The sequence below is a fragment of the Colletes gigas genome, unplaced genomic scaffold, assembly GCF_013123115.1.
Source record: "Colletes gigas isolate AHSC1104 unplaced genomic scaffold, ASM1312311v1 Colletes_gigas_Sc00009, whole genome shotgun sequence".
NCBI lineage: Eukaryota > Metazoa > Arthropoda > Insecta > Hymenoptera > Colletidae > Colletes > Colletes gigas.
The window spans coordinates 4,587,471-4,610,401 of record NW_025106638.1 but is presented as its reverse complement, the minus strand read 5'-3'; the positions used below and the strand labels follow the sequence as shown (position 1 = coordinate 4,610,401).

The 22,931-nt window shown below is 34.8% G+C and overlaps 1 protein-coding gene across 5 annotated transcripts in view; it reads right to left on the bottom strand.

Annotated features, from left to right (window-relative positions):
* LOC122397370 overlaps positions 1 to 22,931 on the bottom strand; it is a 53,027-nt gene that overhangs the window by 9,920 nt on the left and 20,176 nt on the right. For all 5 annotated transcript variants that reach the window (XM_043396493.1, XM_043396492.1, XM_043396495.1 and 2 more), the window contains 8 exons: positions 22,637 to 22,814; positions 12,859 to 16,692; positions 10,166 to 10,542; positions 8,979 to 9,312; positions 2,993 to 3,517; positions 2,146 to 2,522; positions 1,751 to 1,948; positions 1,297 to 1,458 (listed from right to left, as the gene is read on the bottom strand). In XM_043396493.1, the coding sequence (XP_043252428.1) occupies positions 1,297 to 1,458; positions 1,751 to 1,948; positions 2,146 to 2,522; positions 2,993 to 3,517; positions 8,979 to 9,312; positions 10,166 to 10,542; positions 12,859 to 16,692; positions 22,637 to 22,814 (5,985 nt within the window). The remainder of the gene's footprint in view (positions 1 to 1,296; positions 1,459 to 1,750; positions 1,949 to 2,145; positions 2,523 to 2,992; positions 3,518 to 8,978; positions 9,313 to 10,165; positions 10,543 to 12,858; positions 16,693 to 22,636; positions 22,815 to 22,931) is intronic.

Here is a 22,931-nt window from a genome sequence, read left to right as displayed (position 1 = left end):
ATCACTTTGTCGTGTCTCTGCTCGTATAGCGGCCGTTTTTCTTTTAAGGCTCGACTTAAACGCATCAATTGAAGTCGATAGCGATCCCCCGTGATAGTCTCATTCGGTTTGAGCAGCTCATAATAAATTACACCCTGCTGATCCCACCAAATACAGAGAAGAAGCTTCGAACCATGGATATTTGGTTTTGCAGACGATGTTGATGCATGGCCGGGCTTACCCCACGATTTTCTACGCTTTGGATTATCGTAGTGTATCCACTTTTCATCGCCAGTCACGATGCGGTGCAAAAAACCTTTTCTTTTCTGACGTTGAAGCAGTAATTCACACGTGAGAAAACGCCGTTCGACATCTCTCGGCTTCAATTCATACGGTACCCAATGTCCTTGCTTCTGGATCATTCCTAAAACTTTTAAACGTTTTGAAACAGTTGACTCATCTACTTGTAATGTTTTTCCAAGTTCTGCTAGCGTCTGACATCGGTCTTGATCGAGTAATTCCTCCAACTTTTCGCCTTCAAATTTTTTCGGTGCGCCAGAACGTTCTTTATCCTCAAGTTCAAAATCATTATTTTTGAAGCGTCGAAACCTGTCTCTAAATGTCGTATCCGACAAAGCATTGTCACCATAAGTCTCAACAAGAATTCTATGTGCTTCAGCTGCAGATTTCTTTTGAATAAAGTAGTGCAATAAAATTCCCCGCAAATACACTTTATTTGGCACAAAAGTAGACATTTTCAGAACTAAAAAAAATTACTTTGTTTACACTAAAGTGAACTACCATACACTGAAATTTAATGTTAGATACACTACTGCCTTACATGTGTGTTACCATTCAAAATTCCACGAACGGGGTACTGCTACTGCCATCTTTGAAGAAACAGCGAGAACTTATTCAAGGTCCTAATAACTTCTACATCTTTGAAGAGAAGTTAAATTACAAAAGCACATAATTATAAATACTTTTGCTAAGAATTATTAAATTTTGTCACGGCACTGATATAAGCAAATTTCAATTTTATTACATTCTTCCAGATACTAATAGAAAACAATTTTTCCTTTTGGCATGTACAACGAGAAATAATTGTCCAATTTCCCGAATGTTTGTAACAATTAACATTCCTTTTTACTCTGGATTATGTAAAAGACTTTAAATTAAGTTTTAATATAATGTTAATAGGATAGAATGGCATTAATAGTTGGGTCGAAGAAAACTAGAGAATGATCGCATATAATATGTGTAATGGACAATTAAGTAAAATTTTATCAAACTAAAATCGGTGGTAGTAGGATTTACCTGATTGAATGGTGGCTGAGGTGCATTACTACTAGGCTGTTGTTGTTGTTGTAAAGGCACAGCAGCTTGTTGTTGTTGTTGTTGTTGCAGCTTTAACAAACTTGCACTAGCAACCGATCCACCAACACTGCTGGTTGTATTTCCACTTGCCACTCCAGCACCCTGCAATTACAAATTAATTCATACATTCACATAATACACTTTTTATTATTAACATTGTCAAAAAAGATTCGTTAACTAATATAATAATTACAAAATCCGTGATAGCAACTTTTATTTAATGTTCATACTGATAAACTTAGTTAACTGCAATAAATATATATGAGATATTTCGACAACAAGAATTGTATAATTCCTTGCCAAAAAAGAACATAAAAATCTGCATTTTACAGTAGAATATACCCTTAAATAAATGTGCAATAAAGAATATCCAAAAATATGATAACTATCTTACCGGGGGGAAAGACATCTGCTGTGCGACGTGATTAAATCTAGGATATGCTGGCGCAGTTGTTGCTTGATTAGTTGGATCATATGTGGAGTGTGCTTCGTGTCTTCTCCATTGGTCTAAAGGCCGCAACTGACTCAGAAGTTCCAAAGCTTCTTCTCTATTCATTTCACGATTCCTCAGTGCGAATTCGACATCATCTTTCTGTAAGCAAAAAAGACAATCGCTAAATATTATGAATTCGGACATTATATTAATTATTTAAAATGAATATTAGACGCTAAACTGCACTTTTTCATAATACATGGTAATTGGTTAAATAGTTTTAACTATGCATTACCACCAATTAACATTATAATTTATTCTAACCGAAATAAATAATTTCATCTATTTTTACTTACTTTAAATCCTAAATCACAGAGATACCGAAATTCCCTGCTATTCCATATAACTTCCTTTGTAAGAGTAGGTTTAGTGGGGTGAGCCCAACTAGGAGAATGATCCATATCGGTATCAACCCAGCTTCCAGCAGGTCCCATCGGTTTGGGTTTGTGCGCACTGGGCCCACCCCAAGTGCCAGGATTTAACTGTGCTTCGTTCCAGGTACTTGGTGTCTTTGGATCATCCCATGAACCTGTGTCGTGTGGTCCTTCAACCCAGCTACCATTTCGCCCTCCAGGAGCACCAGGATGACCCCACATTGGTCCACTAACATCTGGTTTCATTCCAGGTTGGCCTGGCATTCTGTTCTGCGGCATACCTGGAGGACACTGCATTCCTACAAAAGTAAATTCATCACTAATTAATTATACTCCAAACTCTTGCTAACCTAGTTTATTTATAATGATTAAATTAAATTCTGCACAAGAAAACAATAAAAAACATGCAATGTTCGACCACCTCTGGGAAAAATTTTAATGGGAGATTCTAGACGCCAAAATAAGACGAAAATCTCATCAACCTGCAAACTGCTACGCGACATCCTTACAATCTTCTGAATGAGAACCACTATCACGCGTGCGCAGCTGCTCGCAGATTGCCGTTTTACAAGCGGAACTTTAAACGTTAATAACTCCTTAACGAAGCCTCTATCAACAAATTGGTATTCTTGATTTTCGTCTTATTTTGGCCTCCAGAATCTTCCAAGTAATTTAGAATTAAATTCAGAAAATAAGATATAAATAGAGATTTTTTATATTTTCTTGCTAGAAATTAAAACTAAAATAAATACAGGAACAATAAACACACCTCCTCTTCCGACATTTGGTGTCGGAAGATCCTTCCAATGACAAACTTTACTTCCGGGTATTGTTCTTTGATTGGCTGCAGCATTCCCCCATAAACTTGTGCCGTCGTCGTAATTCGGAACATTTCTTCTTTGTGTCGGCGGGGAAGGTTCTTCCCATCCTGAAGGTTTTCCTGGCATAATATCTTTTGGCGGCGGGGCAGCCCATTGATTTATACTGGAAGGATTCAACATCTTTGCCGGGGGACCTGAGGGATGTTGATGTCCCATTTGATGATGCGGAGGACCTGGTGGTTGACCCCACATGGCATCGGCGCTGGTGCCGTTCAATCGTCCAGAAATTCCTCTCGGGTCTCCGCGCATGTCCGCCATTCTGGGATCTCGAGCCATTGGATCCATTACGCGTATATGCTCTCGGGGATCCAAGGTCATTCTATGATCACGAGGATCTCGCATTTCTCTGGGGTCGACAGAACGAAGATCTCGAGGATCTCGATGGTCGATTCTTGGGTCACCCCAATTAGATCCTACGAAAACAAACATTCATACTTTTCATTATTAAGCACAGCTGACATATACCGAGGTGTTCGTTTGAAAACTTTGCATCTAAATATCTCGAAAACAAAGCGTTTTTTGGCAAAACTTTCTTAGTCTCAAGGAGGAAATATCCTATTTACCTTTCTAGCTATTCTGTTTACCTTTTTTCGTTGAGCGTTCTCAAGGTTATTTCAAGGTCAACTTCGTATTTTTAAGTAGTTGTATATATATATATAAAAAATATATATATAACTGAATAAAACTGAACAAATTTTTTAAAACCTGTCTACTAAAAAAAATTAAAATTAAATATATATATATACCTATTTACAGATTCTAACTTTATACGAAGAATTTTTTTTATTAGACTTTGGTTTTAAAAAATTTGTTCAGTTTTTCTACACTCAAAGTGAACGATGGAAAATTAAGCAATTAAACGGAATTTTTTAATGTAATGTAATTAAATAATGATAATCATACATATTTTTACCTGACTTTGCAATATGAAAAAAATCACACGATAGTTATACACAATCTTCATTTCGTGCTGAGCAATAATATAATTTGTTGTGAAGTACATTTTTCGCTTTTATTAAAATTTCTCTTTCGAATGTTTCTTAAGTTCTCAATACTTTCTGATCTTGGTTAAATATTACAGACTTTAAATGCTCTCGAGAAAAGAAAGAAAAAAAAGTTATAAAAGTTTTTATATTGGCAGTAGGAAATTTGAAGAAAGTTTCTATTTTATTAAATATCGTTTTACGATGGCATCTGATCAAAAAATGTCTCGTAAAAAAGTTTCTTCTTACTTCTCGTAGAATAAGAATCTGTAGTAAAAATATCGATTTCAATTTAAAAGAACAAAGTTAATCTTAAAATAACCTTGGAAATACTAAACAGATAACAAATAAATAGAACAGTTACTTTTCCCCTTTGAAATTGAACTAGATTTCTATTTAATAGTTTTCCTGAAAATGCGTTATTTACGAGATGTTTAGATATCAAGTTTTCGAACAATCTTATATGTAGAATTCTAAAACTACAGAAACTCACAATTTCCTTACTACCATATGCGTCTAATAATCGTTTGTAACGATTAAAATAGTATCTTTAAAATCAGTATAAACACATCAGTATAACACGGTACTACTGCAACATAATTTCATTCTAACACGGCTAAACAATTGAGAAACTCGCGCACACGTGGATTACTTTTTGTGAAATTGTTGTATAGAAAAGTTTTATTTCAGTATATCGAAACTGTAAATCCGAAAGAAGAGTCCCCATATTTTTCGTGTCTGTTAAAAATTTTAAAAACTTTATCAAAATTACGAAAGTCATTCGAATACTTATCAGTGGTACTGTAGGTATACGAATGGTCATAAATTGTCAGTGAAATCTGTACAATTAATTTGAAAGTGATTTTATTCGTTTACAATGTTTTGTGAAAAAGCAGTAACGACGAAAAGAATTGGAATTTCATTTAATAAATATATATACATAATAAATGTGTTGTAGCTTTATTAAATACGTCTACTATAATTACTAAAATAATCGTTCTATTGATCGTTGGGATCTACTTTTGTTCTTAGAGAAACTTTTTGAAAATCTTTCGTCTCGTAAAACACTAATTTTAGACGCGAAAAGAATCATTACAAACTTTGATTTTCACCAGTATGTAACTTTATTATCTCGTATTCAAGTATAATAAGAAAGAATAAACTTTGGCATATTCGGTAACAAAATAAGTTTTATGAAAGGCTTAACGTGAACATAAATATTGATACGCCTGAAATATTATGTTAAAAATTTTGTACTTGAACAGGACTTTTATTGCTTGAAATGAAATAATTTTTTACATTAACACTTCTTAGTTGATTAAACCTAAATTTCTAAAGTCAATGTTATCTGATATTAGAATTTATAACTGATTAAAAACTGAATATTTGTTGAAAAACATTTTTGTTGCCGAATTATCGAAACTGTCTGAAAAATCGTAGCGACAATTACGTACCACATCCTGTATCAGAGTTGGTCAAATTTTATTCACGAATAACGAATAAAAATTTTAGATTCAATCGTACAGCTAAGTTTCGTTTAAGTTTCATTCAAAACTTTATTCGTAAACTTAGAATTTATTAAAATACTTTTTAAACCGACAAGCTAGTGTTCACGAATGAATGTAAAATTCTTATTCGTTATCGACGAATAAAATGTTTCCAACATTGCATTGTATATCATAGTAATATTTGGCATTAAAAAAATGAAGCCTCTTCTAGACTACATGGTTGCGTTACGAGTTCGTGTACCAATTTTTCAATTTTTCTAAATAGTTGGATGCAGCTGAATAGTTAGTGAAACGAAATGCTTTGTTGTTACTTACAAGGAAATATATTGAACCCTCACACGCCGATTTTGTTGAAATTTATAGAAGACATAGATTTTGAAAAAATATTTAACACCTATTTTTTTTATCAATCGACATCCACTTTAAAAACTTAAATCATTTTTGCATATTTTTAAATCAAAAAAAAAAAATACAATTAATAGTAGTTTACATCGACATAGTTTACTTTATCAAATAAAGGAACATTGACCTGAAAGGTCTTAAAAATTTTGTGAAAAAATTCCCAAAAAAACATCATTTTGTTAAACTCCTAACTGAGCGTGACCCGTTAACGACATAGGGTTTTCACTTTAAATGAACCTTTTTGCAGATATATTCAACTTCTTTCAAATCATATTCGCCGTTTCACATATTAAATTTGCATTGTGGATGACTCAGAAGTGATTCATATGTAACTCAGAAACAATGAAAGCTAAAAAATTGAATACGCGCCAAATTGTAGCTACAGTTATCCTTTGCAAGTATGTTAAACATCAGTTTGTTTACATTAACTATCTCTGATTTATTGGTAATACAAAAAGGTGAAATTTGCACCACGTGATTTCCATAGTTTTTTATATCTCAAGGGAGACCCGTAAAGACATTCATTTCACTACAAATAATGAAATAAGGAAGACAATAAAGTCCTGGATCAAACTTTAAATAGAGATTATGTTGAGAAATAAAGAAACCATTTTGAAGCTAATGAATTGTACTTTCGTTCCCATGTTGTTTTTTTCAGTATTTTATTATCGTTCTCGAGATACACGTAAGTATGCATTTTCAGCCAACCCTCGTAATATAATGTTATTTTGTTTTATTTTGTTTTGTTGATTTTATTCGTAATTAGCGAGATAACACTTTAAACGTGACCAAATGATATTATCAGCGTTCGATAGCTTAACAAGACATTTGTAGAAAAATTTGATTTGCAAAAAAGTGAATTTGATCCATATAAGGTTTATCTGCAGAAACATTAATTTTGTAAATCTAGTTTTAAAAAAAATTTATTTCTGTAAGCAACATACGAAGCATTCAAATTTTTTAATTCATTATATTCACCATTTCAAAGTGGATAAACAACAATACATGTCGAGTATCTTTTCAACAACTACCTCTACCACAAATTTCATCAAAATCGGCGTGTACAGGTGTGGGTTAGGTCCCCTCGTTAATAGAATACAATCGTCTAAATTAACCAATTACGATTATATTTATTATTCACTAATATAGACAATTGTCAATCAACAGTAATTCTTAATGCAAATATTCAAACTAACAATACTTTATTTTCTCAGCGCGCTTATATTGTTCTTGTCAATCCACTCATGAAATTGAAATTCTTCGGGATTTTTTTCTATGTCGATGCAATTTTTCGCATACCTATAATAAAATGAAAGACAAATTTAGGGATAATTACTTTTCGTTCGATTTAAATATTTAATATTTAGTATCACTGTGTCAATAATAAATACTGTCATGTCATAAATATCATATATCATGTACGGGGTAACCCATTTCGATCGTTCCACGCGATTTTTCTGAAACTGATTATGTTTCAAAAAAAATGTCTCACATTTTTTAAAACATCCATGTTTTTTTTTAAATAAATTTCCTCGTTTGAATGTAACTCTCCTTTTGTTAACTGCTATGAAAGTTGCTATGGATACTGTAGCTGTTACATATAATCGACAACTTCAGATTGGCTTTGGTGGCCCAATTTTATGTAAATACATTGATTAAACATAATTATACAAATTTTCTAGTCTACGCAAGCCCTGCATATACTTTGCACGTGTGTATAATATCTTGCATATAGTTTGTATCTTCATTGCATATTGTAATTGCATCAATTTCCGCAAACTAATCATAACAGTCCTCGTGTAGTCACAGAAATAGTGGCTCCAGAGAATACTCTGATAAGTAATAGCGAAGACAAGAATTTCATCGTGCATGAACTTCATCTTGATCGACCAAAACCGGATGTGATGACGGTAAGGTATTGTAATTTGTTTTATACCATTGTTACTGGTATTTTTCAGCATTTTATAAAAACTGGAAACATGCAATAACTAAAGAAGCGACTTCATGCTTCATTCGAGGCCGAGGAAACTAGTAGCTTAGCTATCATTGAATTAAATCCGACAATCCCCAATGTTGGCTTTTCTAAACGGACTGTGTTCATGAAATATTAAAAAAAGAAATATAAATTTAATCCATTTAGATCCATTATAATTGATAAACTTTTGGTTCGTGTTTATCCATAATAAACAAGTTAGAAGAATATATAGTAAATAATATGGGATTCCATAAAAAAAAATGTTATATGTCCTTTACAGAGTTCTTCATTTCCCTCAATACCATATAACTTTCCTCTGAAACATCTTTTCATATTTGTAATATCTAGGATATAGTTGTGTGTAGACGTTTAAACCGGACATACTGTATGTAAATATGAGATGTGTCTAAAAAGTAATGAGACTGATTTCTGTTGAGTGCTGCTTTACTACTTGAGCCATATAGCCCTACTCTATCACCAGTGTAAGTTTCAGTTCGATCGAGATGATAAGTGAATCGACACCAAGTTTTAGAAGAGTACATTCTAACAACGCGTTACGAAAATGTAACAGCATTGTCCTTAAACGAGCTTATGGCTTTTGGGTATTATTGCAGTTCCGTAACCCTCGTACTCCCCAGATTCGAGTTCATACGACGTTTTTCTCTTTCCAAAGATAAAAAATCACCTCAAGAGTCGCCATTTTGAAACCATAATGAACGTTTCAATAGAAGATTTCCAGCATTGTACAGCTGACAGTGTACAGCTTACCAAGGGAACTATTTTGATGAAGATAATGTAAATTTATCAATAAGTAAAATATAAACACTTTCATAGAACCAGTCTCGTTACTTTTTAGACACCCCTCGTGTACCAGTATTCCTGAGTTTGGATTTCTAAAGGGCTACGAAGGTAAAACCGAAAAATACTAGTATACTACTGGAAAATAAAAGAAAATATCACGAAAATATAAAACAGGAAAGAACGATTTCAACAAGTATGATATTACCTCCCCACATACCGGTTTGATTACCGGTACCGGTTGTCCATTGTCCAGCGGCTGTGTTTGGTTGAGAAGATGTAGGTGCACCGGTCCACGTGTTCGACGAATCGGCAACCTCGTCATCCTCTCCCCAAGTTCCACCAATGTTTGTTGTCGGAGTATGGCCCCAAGGCGTTTTTGGTTGTTGTTGAGGCGGTGGTTGGCCACCATTTCTGATATTGGTTTCCCACAGATCTGTACCAGTGTTCACTGGTGGTTTCCATACAGGGACTGCTTCTTTAGTCGTATTAGGCTCTGGAGTAGTTGGTACATCCCAGTTTGTGTCCTGATTTACGTGTTGCTGAAAGAAAACAGACAAATTTTATTTACCTATGGAATCATTGCGAGCACAAAAGAAGGCAAAATTACCGAATTTAATATAAATTCTTTGTACTGGCGTTTTCAAAAAATAAAAATCGCTAAACAGTCTAAACCTGGTACCCAATGTTGATCATATAATGGGACTATAGAATCGGAATACTACATAGATCCCACCGTTTGAGCCGTCCCAAGTACTGGGCCATTTTAATAGTTGTACATTTACTGTATTTTACAGATTGTTGTTGAAGTTAACATTCCTTTTACTTTTTAGAAACAATAACATAAACACTGTTTATCGCATAATTAAAAATGCTATAGCATTTCGTTCACATCTTAACCATGCAAGTACAGTATTTTTTCAGTAAGTACTTTCAGTCTCGGGACAAGTCGGGGAGCATTCAGCCAATAGATACACTAATGCAATGCAAAATTAAAACTTTTTTTCTCAAGATAATTCATTTAACATACTAGTGAAAGTTTTCTGATCAAAATGGGACCAAACGTGATTAAATTTGGGCCAATTTTACTTAACACTCATCGAATATGTAATCGTTCCGACAAATTACAAAAATAAATAATATACTTTTCTAGAAAAGTATGTACGTCGTATGTGGTCTTGTTTTAATCAAAAAAATTTGACCAGTGCGAAAAGAAAATTCATTGGAAAGAAAATAAAACTAAAAATCTTGCAGTACTGCATCAACTCGCCTCGCTGCCAAGGATCGAGCATTTACTGAAAAAATCCTGTATCAAGGTCGTTTTAGAAATTTGTACATTTTTGTTATTTTTATATCGTACCTCCTAATAGTTATAACAATTATAAAAATACTTACACGGCCCCAACCATCTTGACTAAAAAGTGCTTCTCTCATCGTGTTCAATTGCTCCAGTTGTTGTTTTGTCGAAGGATTATTGCTAGGAGGTGTATTACTACTATTAACGGATCCCTGAGCCTGATTATTCGCCTGACTATTCGTCTGATTATTATTGCTACTGGAGTTTGACGGTTGTTGTTGCTGTTGTTGCACAGTATTGTTGTTGTTGTTCGGGACAGAAGGATTTTGGCCAGGCCCTCCGGGATTATTGGATTTACCCTGCGGCCATTGGTTATTGTTCTGACCACTCTGACTTGTGCTGCCCGACTGAGAAGTAGGTGGGCCTGATTGCGGATTCACTTGTTGATTTGGATTATTCATCTTATTTACGTTACCTGAAAGCCGATCGATCAATTACGTAAATACTATACACGACCATTGATTTTTGTTTCAGAGGGTATTTTCCATTTCATTGTCTTTAAGTATAAGGCTTCGAAAATGATGTGCAAAGCCATTTACGGTATTTCTGCCTTAACCCTTTGCACTCCGAATTATATTTCAATTTTGTTACCAGCAGCTCTCAACGCTTTTAAGTGTTTTATTTGAAATTTACCTGTTAGAATGTCTGTTTTATTTACACTGTTGTTGTATTTTGTAATTTTCAAGTGCACGATATCTCTGTGGTTTGGACTTGAAAAAGGAGCTCCTGAGATCAAAATTGATGTCGAATCACACTCGACATAGGAGTGCAAAGGGTTAAGTGTGCGTTACTCGGAACCAAAGAGCCACATTTAATGCAAGAGGACAACATACTTTGTGTTTTACTGATAATTGTTTCCCTTCGCTAGCAACGTTGAACGCAGAAAACGACAGTGAGCAAAAGAACAGAAAGAAAACGAGCGTTCGAGGTAACCAGCAGAGATCAAAGGCGTGTCGATATGATTGAACGATAAAACTTTTTTTATTATTAATTATTTTTCAATGATAATTTCAATATCATGGCTCATCCCTGATCAAAACAGGGCCTAACACGATATAAGTTGGACTATAATTTATATATTAAATTAGTAAACACATTTATTGAATCAATAATATTGCGTTTAATCCTATTTTAATCGAAAAAATGTCACAAACACGGGAGTAAAACCCTCGTTAATAAATAACCGCAAATAAAAGAAGTTTTATTATCGCATTAAAATTGATTCACCGACATACGCTGACCTCGTTCTTCTCCAATGTTTCGGGGTTTGTTGTCGCATAGAAGTCAGATTTAGTATACCGATTGGTATACCTATTGGGAGACAAGATGTTGACACACTATCCACAACCTAAACGATCCAAGAGGTAAAGGGGATCATCTGTTCGCTCCAGCTAATCCCCTTCACTGTTTAGGTTCTTGGCTTGGTTTATGATCGACTTACCCAATAATAACCAAGAACCTAAGAAGTGGAGGGAATTACGTAGACCGTGGAGATGATTCACCTTGTGTCGTTTACTTTGTGGGTAGTGTGCCCCAATCATACCATCTCGTCTCTCAATATCTTCATCTTCTACTCAAGTAACAGTAGTATTCTCTTCGATAACAGTGAACGTATAAGCTAAATTCCACGTAGCAGTATCGACAAAATTTTAATTATGAAACAAAGTTGTTCAGAATGTTGAGTTCTACAACACATTTAAAAATCATCGAAGTCGAATAATTATCAAAATAAAAAAAGTTTTCTCGTTCCATTAATAATATGGTTTATCTCCTCACTCGAGCATTCTTACTCGGACTAAAAGAATCTTCGAGGAAGTTCAACTTAAAGGTGCGAAAATGAAAGATTTGACCATTAAAATGACGTCAGGAAAATTGTTGTATGACTTTGTTTCATAAAGTTGCAATAAATCAAAGATCGAACACGTTTGGCCAAGTATCCTAATACTTATGACCAGTAGTGTACATTCTATGGCATTTTTCGTAATAGTACGATTCAATGAATACGCTAATAAAATTTAACAAATCTTTTTGGAGAAATAGTTTGTATAAAATATGGAATAACCATTTGGTCGACAAAAATATATGTATTCCTTTGCATAGCAATAAATGTTCTTCGAAAAGATAAGAAAAATAATTGGTGTGTAATATACCATCTTCGATTGTATTAGGTCAGTGCATATGAAATGTCGTTATTCAGAAGTTTTATCGTCAATTGTTTGTAACAATAATAAAGAGGCATAAGTATATTATACAACAGTTTAAAATTAATACATTAAACCCGCGTTATTAGTAGTCACGAATATTCATAATATTCATATAAACTTGGGAAAACGACGATGGAAGTTGCTGAGAACATAAAATTAACAGTTGAACAGTTTAACATTGAGTTTTACTTTAATAGCATCTCAATTAAAAGTAAACCATTTCAAATAAGAAAAACAAAAAATTTTAGACAAATGAAGATAGCCAGCTCGTTCAACGACACGAAACAATGGCTGAATAAAGATAAAAAGCCAATGCACATATAAAAACTACTTAACTGTACCACAAATACTAAAAATACCAAATATGGTTAAAGTTTCATTTGTAAAATGAACATTTTCTATGCACCAATCTAATACCTCGTTAACAGATTCGGCCCTGTAAGTAAAACACATCAAATTCTGGACACAAATAGCAATATTAAAATATAGAGAGAACGTTTGAAAGATAGAAAAATAAAAGTACTCACCCGGCACGTTTTGCCCACCTAATGGTCCTTGATTCTGATTCGTGTTTGGATTACCAGCAGTAGATCTATTTACATTATTTCCAGACCAATTCCCAGACGTGCCACTGTTTCCAGTGGAATTGCCGGAAGTACCTCCCCATGTAGCTGGATTGCTATTGTTATTGGTAGTATTAGCCTGTGCAGATCCCCAATTCGCTGCTCCGCCGTTGTTCAATGAACTTTCACCACCACCGGCTAATCTGAGTATGCTGGAGATTCCCCACCTTTTCTTATACCCGAAATTCGGTTCATCTATATCGCAGACTATCTCAAAAAGAAGAGTTAACACGCGTTTAAGTTCATCTTTGAGAATTTGTAGAGTATCTTTGGAAACCCCTACAGACGCTGCAATGAGATTCCTTGCGCAATCAATGAGGTGGTCTCGGTTAGAGCTGCATGTGTGAACTTCATCGTTCTCCGGATAAATAGAAATTGCATTTCCTGTACGCGCGACATTCTCCGCTCGATTCGAAGCGATCAGCCTTTCTTCGGAACCCTGGCCGTTCGGTACACAAGCACGAATTTCACACCCTTCAAATTGGTTGGAATTGCGAAAGTGCGTTACAATCGCGTCCATAGGCTTCGATGCCGCAGGATTTACATTGGATCCTTCATTGTCATTGATTTGGGCAGTTTGTAACGTCGAATTGATTAGATCGATGCGATTAGAATTTACCGGGCCTCGTGTGAAAATATTTTCAACATCGAGCTCGATAATTTGGTGTATTTTGTACGTCTTTTTAAATCGATATACATCACAGAGATTTTTTAGAGAAATGTTTTCATTCAATGGGTCGATAAAAACTTGATATCTTAGTTTTATTCGTTCCGGTGAACTAAAGTACGATGAAATAATAGAAACATTCCCTTCTATTGACTCGTGCGAATCTTGGCAATTATCATTTCTGTCAAATCTATAAAAACGAAATATGCCTGCTTTAGTATATTGATCGCCATGCAAATAGACAGCAGTTTGAGATTTGATCATTTCCAGTTGATCGTGGTCAACGTGTTTAGCAATGTTTCGGCGTATGATTTGTTCGATAAAGCAGTCGAAACATCTCGAAGAATCTTCTTCGTCTTCACCCTCTGGAAGAGAATCATTGTGATATCCCGTTGAACAGTTTGGCAGACTGTCATAAAAATCGTGAGGAGTGTGCATTTGGTCGGGCCATAATGTCTCGAAGTATTTCGGCCGAGATCCAGGTACACCGATTATTCGGGATGCAGATTGGCGTTTAAGCGTCATCGTAGGCTTGCAGGTAGTCGTAGTAGGAATGTAGAGAGCGAACTCGGCTTGGTTCTCCCCCTTAACCCTAAATCTATCCCCTATAGTAGACTTAGAAAGAGACTTAACAAACTCAGGGTCAAGACGCACATACGACCCTGAGTACCTATAGTTCGCGAAATAAACGCCCATGGGCTCGTTAGACTTAACATTATCCTGAAATGAAAGAGCACCAACAGTAATTGTTGCCACGTCACTAATACCATTAATTCCCCAGGACAACATCTCCACCGTAGTTCCCATTATATTCAAAATTATTGTTTTTGATGTTCTTATTATAAACCAAGCGTTTAGATATTCTTTCATCGAAGTCGAAACATTCGAATACATTCTTCTATAGATTTTTAACAGGAACAAATGGTTCACATTTTGCGCGAATGTTCTGATAGAGGCAAAAATTCCGCTGCTTAACTTCCTTAAAGCCGTCGCGTGGAACAAAATCGTCGAATTTTGCTTGTTCGAGGCAAAACTTCTACGATCCGTCTCTCTGTACGTTACGAACGGAACGGTTAATTTTTCTCTCATCGAGATCCAGATTTTACGATGCATCGTTATAGTTATCATTATTGTTACCGTCGCTACCGAATCCTCGACAGAAAACAAAACATTTTTAGCGAAAACGACAATTTTCTGATTTGTTTTTCCGAAGTTTCTTGAGAGCGTTAGAATCTTTGAATGTGCCTTTGTCGTCATAAAATCTTCTACTTTAAAGGCCAATGTCCTCTCATTTACCTTCGAAGAAATGTTCGAGTAACGGACATTAAGATGCGTCCTTTCGTAGCTAGTCTCGTGGCTCGGTATCCCCTTCCACATAATACTAAAATCGCAAATCACCTTATACCTAAATTTATCCACATAAAGCTTACGATCTAACGAGAGTGGAACACATGCGCGTTGCGTCAGCTCGCTCGCGACCAGGTCGAGCCATGGAGAGAAGGATTGTGCGCGTTTCGGCGCGTTTTTTAATGGGAGAGGTCGCAGAGGCTGGTCAGTTAGATCGTTTCTGGGAACGATAAGCGTAATGGAAGAACTGGTGGCCACGTTTTTCCCTTCCTTAATCAAATCTGATTCTTCGTTCGACGATCTATCACTTATTTTAACTTTCTTTAGCATCACGAAATTTAAAGGCGACTTTGATATTTTTGTATAGTTTTCCTCAATGTGTGCTAACGCAATATTATTGTTTATACAGGATATATCGACCGACGTAACATTTTTCAACATTTCTTTCTTCGTATCGTTAATTTCCGCAAGAAAAAATTCGATTATTATGGACGAAGTGTTGACTTTTAAGAAAGTACTGCTTAACAGAAGATTTCTAAGTGTGTGCGAAGATTGTATGCATCTCTCGAGCGAGATAACGTTAACTTTGTTTAACCGTTTCTTTGTAATACCTAGGTAGAACAGAAGACGAGATTCGTCTCTCAAAAATAGATATGTGAATAGAAATTTTAATATTTCTTCGTTAATATCGGTTAAAGAAATATCTTCAAATGTTAAATCACGCGATATATATTTTCCGGCGTTTTGTAGGTTTTTCAATTCAATGTCGATAGACAGAAATCCTCTCGTGTCTTGATTTTTACACGGTGATTCGCATCCCATGATATTTTTTATGTTCTCCGAAACCATTTTAATTATTACGAAATGTACCAAAGACGATTCGTTCGATCCTCCTTCGCTGGAATCGTCGGACACAATTTTCCTTAACATCGTCACGATTTTAACAATCGATTCAACCGAAAACAGTTCGTCCCGAATAATTTGATTATCCGCCGAGAATATTTCCATAATTCTACAAACTTTATCCTGCGATTCGAAATGAAATCGTTTTTGTAACAATAAACCGTCGAAAGAAGAGTTCACTAAGAATCTGAATGGATTCAAACGGGCTCCTAGTCTCATTGCGATCGCACCACTGTCCATTTCGACGCGGAGGAAATAATGGTTACTGGTTGAGCTGAGCAATATCACAGACTTGTAGTTATCGTTATTATTACTTAGGAGGCTAGAATTAGACTTAATGTTATTGTATTTGCCCGGATAAAGGCAGGACCCTAGTAAGGAGTAATTGTCAAGAGAGTCGAGAGAGAAGTGGCCTGATGAGGGGCGATCAGACTTGGGTATCCTAACTAGGCTAGGTACCCCTTCACCGATTGCGCACTTATCCCCTGTTAATCGTAGATTTATGCTTATATTTAGTACCCTAATGTTTAGTACGCTAAAGCTAGTCTTATTATCACTTAGTGTCTTAGATATAGACTTAGAGTTATTGGCGGAGCTGCCCGGTTTGTGTTTGCCGGACAAGCCCGGTTGTTTTCTTTTTGTTGCATTAACTGTTGTTTTTCGATCATCTTGATGATTATGTTTTGCTCGTCTTGAGCGATTATTTAGAGTAGGATTATTATTATTATCGTAAGTTAGAAAGTGATTTTTTGTTGGGTGTTTTGTGGTTGACGACGCCACTGACTGGCAGGTCGGGCCTCGACTGGTCAAGATGGACTTGCCTGCAAAAAAATTAAATAATCGTTATACATTCAAAATCGATGATATTCAAATTCCACTGTCGCTCAAATAATTTCTCCACGCGTGTTCATCATTTTTTATACTTCAACTAAATACTACTATTTATATTGTTCGGTTAATTCATTTTAAATGTTACGATGCCTGCAAGCATTATTAGAACTTCGAATTCAATTTTCGAGAGAACGGTTGATTTCTTGACGAGTAGAACACGATATAATCATAAAAAAGTTTGACCTTAAAAAGTCGGTCAAGATCAATGTTACAACGAACTTTTTCAACTTTCGCTGACTCATGTAAAATCCGGCCGTAACGGATTTTATAAATAATTCTGTGACACCCTGTATTTTCATAAACCCTAACAACTTTTGTAAATAATATTTCCTCACATTGTTCGAAATAATCCAGATATTTAAGTGGACGGAGTTCGCGAGACAGTGGATATGTGTTCGGTGCCATTTTAAACAGAAAAAAGCTATGAATGGATGTTAAAAAAAAAAAGAATAACAATAACAAAGTTTCATTGTTTAGTTAATATATTCTATTTAAATCGCATTATGTCTTTAACATAACTATGTGAACAAAAACTAAATATAAATTAAATAATAAAAGAAAGTTAAAAAATAATTGTTTTTTGTTTTGACACAATCTCTCGAACGTCTTTTACAATAAAGCTCGGTTAAAAAATAACCTTCTCGCTAACAGAACCAAGAGGTAAGCCAATAGCAGCTTTTATCAACGTTATGCGGGCGTTTGACTCGATCTTTGGCAAAAACTAAACACAGTGTTCGGCCACCTCGGAGAAAAATTGTAATGGGACATTCTAGAGGCCAAAATAAGAAGAAAATCAGGAATACCAATTTGTTGATTGAGGTTTCGTTAACAAGTTATTAACGTTTAAAGGTCAGCCTGTAGAACGGCAATCTGCGAACAGCTGCGTGCGCGCGCAACAGTGGTTCTCACTCAGCATGAGAAACTCTACTTACCGACGTATCGACAGTCTCACAGTTTTGTAAGTGAGAACCACAGACGACGTATATGAGTAGACCTTACATCCAATGTATTTTTTCAGCCCCTTTCTCTGGAGCGCTAGAGCCCCATTAGTACGCGATGTTTGCATTTTGAAACATTAAAATCGTCCAATCCGTTCAGGAATTATGATGTTTTAAACATACGCATGAAATTTCAGGTTAAGTTTTCTGGCCACATATTATATTTTCAGTAAAGAATTTTTTTTCTCGAAAGTGGGTAGGATTTCGGGGGTATGTGTATTGACCAAAAATGATTATAATTGACCCCCGCAGCTGAAAATAATTTTTCCAGAACGATTTGAAATTTTTTTTTTCGTCGAAAAATTTCAACGTCTACTCCCTGACAATTTTTCTTAAAAATTTTTGATTTTTAATCAATTTGTTTGACGCTGTTAATATTGTCCAATACTTTTCTGTAGGTATCCATGAACTCTGCTTCTGACCAAAATTTCATTGAAATATATTCACTATTTCAGGAGTTATGGTTGTTTGAAAATTGAACCATTTTTATGGAGTTTTTCTCACTTTACCATGTTAAGGAACAACTTTTCAAATATTCTTGGAATTTCTACATATTCCACGCCAAAATACGCGTTGTTTGCATTTTGAAACATTAAAATCGTCCAATCCGTTCAGGAATTATGATGTTTCAAACATACGCATGAAATTTCAGGGGAACCATTTCAGGCCTCAGATTATACTATATTTTCAGCAATGAATTTTTTTCTCGAAAGTGCGTAGGATTTCGGGCGCGTGTGTATTCACCAAAAATGATTGCAATCGCTCCCTGAAATTAAAAATAATTTTTCCAGAAGGATTTGAAATTTTTTAATTTTGTTGAAAAATTTATCCACCTTCCTGAATTTTTTTCTCAAAAGTGGATAGGATTTCGGGGGTACGTCTATTCACCAAAAATTATTGTAATCGTCCCCCTAAAACTAAAAATAATTTTTTCAAAACAATTTGAAACTTTTCAATTTCTCCAAATAAATTAGGCACCCTGAAATTCGACTTTGATTTTTCATAACTTTGTTTGACACTGTACGGAAATGTTGTCTAATTCTTTTTTGTAGGTACTCATGAGCACTACTTCGTAAATAAATTTCAATGGTATGCACTCACTATTATAGAAGTTATGGTCGTTCGAAAATTGGACCATTTTGATGGAGTTTTTCGCACTTTATGGGTTTAAGGAACAACTTTTTGAATGGTTTTGAAATTTCTACATATTGTTTGCTAAAATACACGTCGATTGCATTTTGAAACATTAAAATCCTCCAATCCGTGCAGGAATTATGATGCTTTAAACATACGCATGAAATTTCAGGGTAAGTTTCCTGGCCACATATTATATTTTCAGTAAAGAATTTTTTTCTCGAAAATGGATAGGATTTTGGGGGTATGTGTATTGACCAAAAATGATTGTAATTGACCCCCGCAACTGAAAATAATTTTTTTTGAACGATTTAAAATTTTTTAATTTTGTCGAAACTCTACTTACTAATGTGTATCGACAGCCTTACGGTTTTGTGAGTGAGAACCACTGTCGCTTGCGCGCAGCTGTTCGCAGATTGCGCCGTTCTAGAGGCGGAACTTTAAACGTTAATAACTTTTTAACGAAGCCTCGATCAACAAATCGGTATTCTTGATTTTCGTTTTATTTTTGCCTCTAGAATCACCCATTAAAATCTTTCCCAGGGGTTGCTGAACACCCTGTATAATAGAATATTTGATTTTATATTTTTAACAACTATGTGGATTTATATCAATTTATAATTTTTTTTTTATACAGATCCAAATCTTGTCCACAATGTACAGAAAGAACCACATTAAGTCACACCCTGTATACGTGTAAACTACGCTCCAATGTTATCAAGGTTCTACAAAACATTTATAGCAAGGCTACCTTGCAGGTAAGAACCTACAACTTCAGGATATTCCTTGAGCCCAAACTCTGTTTTCCCTCCATACATCGGACGCAGAACAATTTTTTTGAACAAAGCTCATCACAAAGTAATGAAACTCATAAAACTCCTTTATTTCCGACGTTATTATATCGGCTGATAATTGGGTGAATATGAAAAACAAAATGAAGACAGATAGGGGAGGGAAAGCCAAAAAATTTAAACCCTTAACATATTGTGGCCTGTTAGAAAGCCTTACTAATAAGTCTCAGTAGCACTCCTTTCCTTGTCTACCTTCCTGTTATCTCGCTTAACATTCCTCCACCTAGCAAAACGCGCCATAATAGAAAGAAGCTCGGTACCACCAAAGAGCACATATAATTGGGAATTTCAATTACTACTTTAGGATTGTTTAACATAGCAGCACACCATACGTTCAAGAAAACTATCACGGCGATAAGCTGCATATGGAGACCAATAATAACCACTGAACTAGAATCTCAACCATAAAGAAGAAATACACAAATTACGAAATAAGTTTATTAAGTCTATCCTACACCTTCGATGAAGCACACTTGGATATATGAACAGGATGGAAATGGGACTAACCAGATTAAGGCTACAATCTCTCAAAAGACATTGGGCATTATGTCCTCAAGTGGGTATATCCCGTATACTAAACGATAAATAAATAAATAAAAGAGAAACTGGTATTCCCTTCTGCAGGCTACAATAACCGAGTTCGAATTCATATAGCCAATCACCAATATCATAAGTAGGGAAAGGTTAATTTTGAGAGCAACTGTGCGGCTCTATTATAGATATAAAATATTAAGATATAGACATTAATAAATGCGAAGAATATCTCAAGCACAGGCGAGGTATACGAGTAGACCTTACATCCAATGTATTTTTTCGGGCCCATTTTTCTGGGTCTCTGGAACCACATTACCAATTTCGTGTAATTCGCAACATTACCAACAGATTACAGAAATGAACACAAGAGGAAGTTGTTTAATACTCTTTTATAGGTATCCATGAGCTCTACTTCATAAATAAATTTCAATGAAATACACTCACTATTCCAGGAATTATGGTCGTTTGAAAACTGGACCATTTTTTTGTGGTTTTTCTCACTTTACGGGGTTAAGGAACAACTCTCTGAACATTCTTAGAACTTCTAAATATCCTTCGCCAAAATACGCGTTGTTTGCATTTTGAAACATTGAAATCCTCCAATCCGTTCAGAAGTTATGAATTTATAAACATACATTATACAATATTTTCGGGAAGGAATTTTTTTCTCGAAAGTGGGTAGGATTTCGGGGATATGTGTAATGACCAAAAATGATTGTAATCGAGCCCCACAACCAAAAATAATTTTTTCAGAATGATTCGAATGTTTTTAATTTAATTTTTTAATAACTTTTTAACGAAGCCTCAGTCAAGAAATTGATATTCTGGTGTTCGCTAAAAATGATTGTAATTGACCCCCGCAATCAAAAATAATTTTTTCAGAATGATATGAAACTTTTTAATTTCGCCGAAAAATTTCTCCACCTACCCCCTGTCGATTTTTCTTAAAAATTCGTTTTTATTTTTAATAAATTTGTTTGACGTTCTGTCTCAAGATCCCTCTGCCTCTGTCAATTATCAGTACATTCGCTCGACTGAGGTTAATGGGAATAAAATCTTTAAGAATAGGATGTAAGTATATTATGTATAAAATGTTGAACATGTTGTTCAAGTTATCGAACATAAATTTTTGCAATTGAACCACATTATTGATGCATTAACTGAATCGTTTATAATCAATTTAAATTCTGACAGTTCCAATACACAACATAAATTGTGTACAGTTCCATACCTTAATTTGTATTTTCATTTGTCTCCCTACTTACATTATTATACAGGATGTTCGGCCACCCGTGGGAAAAGTTTTAATGGGCGATTCTAGAGTCCAAAATAAGACGAAAATCAAGAATACCAATTTGTTGATCGAAGCTTCGTTAAAAAGTTATTAACGTTCAAAGTTCCACTATCGCGCGCAGTTGTTCGCCGATTGCCGTTCTACAGGCGCAACTTTAAACGTTAAAAACTTTCTAACGAAGCCTCAATCAACAAATTGGTATTCTTGATTTTCGTCTTATTTTGGTCTCCAGAATCCCCCATTAAAATTTTTCCCAGGGTTGGCCTAACATCCTGTATAATAATATTAACACATTGACCGCGGGGCCCCGCAACAATGTGGAACAGTATTGTTTCTTTTAAATTTAAATTATATATTGAGTTCAATGGTAACATTATAAAATATAAAAAATTTTTACACGCTGTTGGTGCCGGCGTTCAATGTGTTAATATCGAGGATGAGTATTTTTTGTTTAAAAAATTAGCTTCTTTCCTACTATGCAGGGATCCAGACATTACGTTTCGGCCCTCGCGTGCAACTGTTTATATTTCCTGTCAGTTCTCGTTGAATCGAGTATAGTACAAGTAGTAACATTTATTATATTCGTGTATTCGCCAAGGTTTGCTTGGCAAGTTTTTATATGCAAAATTTAAATAACAATCGACAATAGAGAAACAGCTTGAAAATTAAAATTTCTCATACAACAAGAACGCATATTTCGCTCATCTGTTTAAAAAAATTGAATTGATACACATTTACGTTTTGACAAATATTTAGTACTATTCGGTAACTTATTATGTTATGTAAGCATAATGTAAATATAATATTCACAACATGTAACATTTAATAACTGTCTGTTATAACATATAGTTTATAATAACTGTTCCCATGGAACTTTTATTGTACAAATTCTACAACGAAAACTGTATTTAGAAAGCTTGTAATAGTAAACCATTTCTTATAAAAATATCGATAATTTTTTTTAGAGAAAAGGTAACTGTTTGCTTCAATTACTGTTTTAGACAGAAGCAAATAATGTTCACACGCATTCTGACACAAAATTAAGACAAGAATGTATAGTTACCAGTTTGGCTCGACAGGACGGTTAAAAAGTCATTGGCGGCGGTATTTCCAAGATGGCCAATAGGTTTTACCATCATGTTGTTGTTTATGAATTCGATATCACAGTACCTAGCATTTTCTGATTCTCTTCCCTTCCCAACCCCTATCGGACTGTTTTTCCCTAATACTACTACATCCCCCTGAAACAGAAAGAAGTGTCACTGTAGAGATACTTTAAAATATAACTTCATTTGTATGATAAATATTAAAGATCCGCGGATACGTAAAAGCACAGGTACTCTAAACTCTTGAACCAG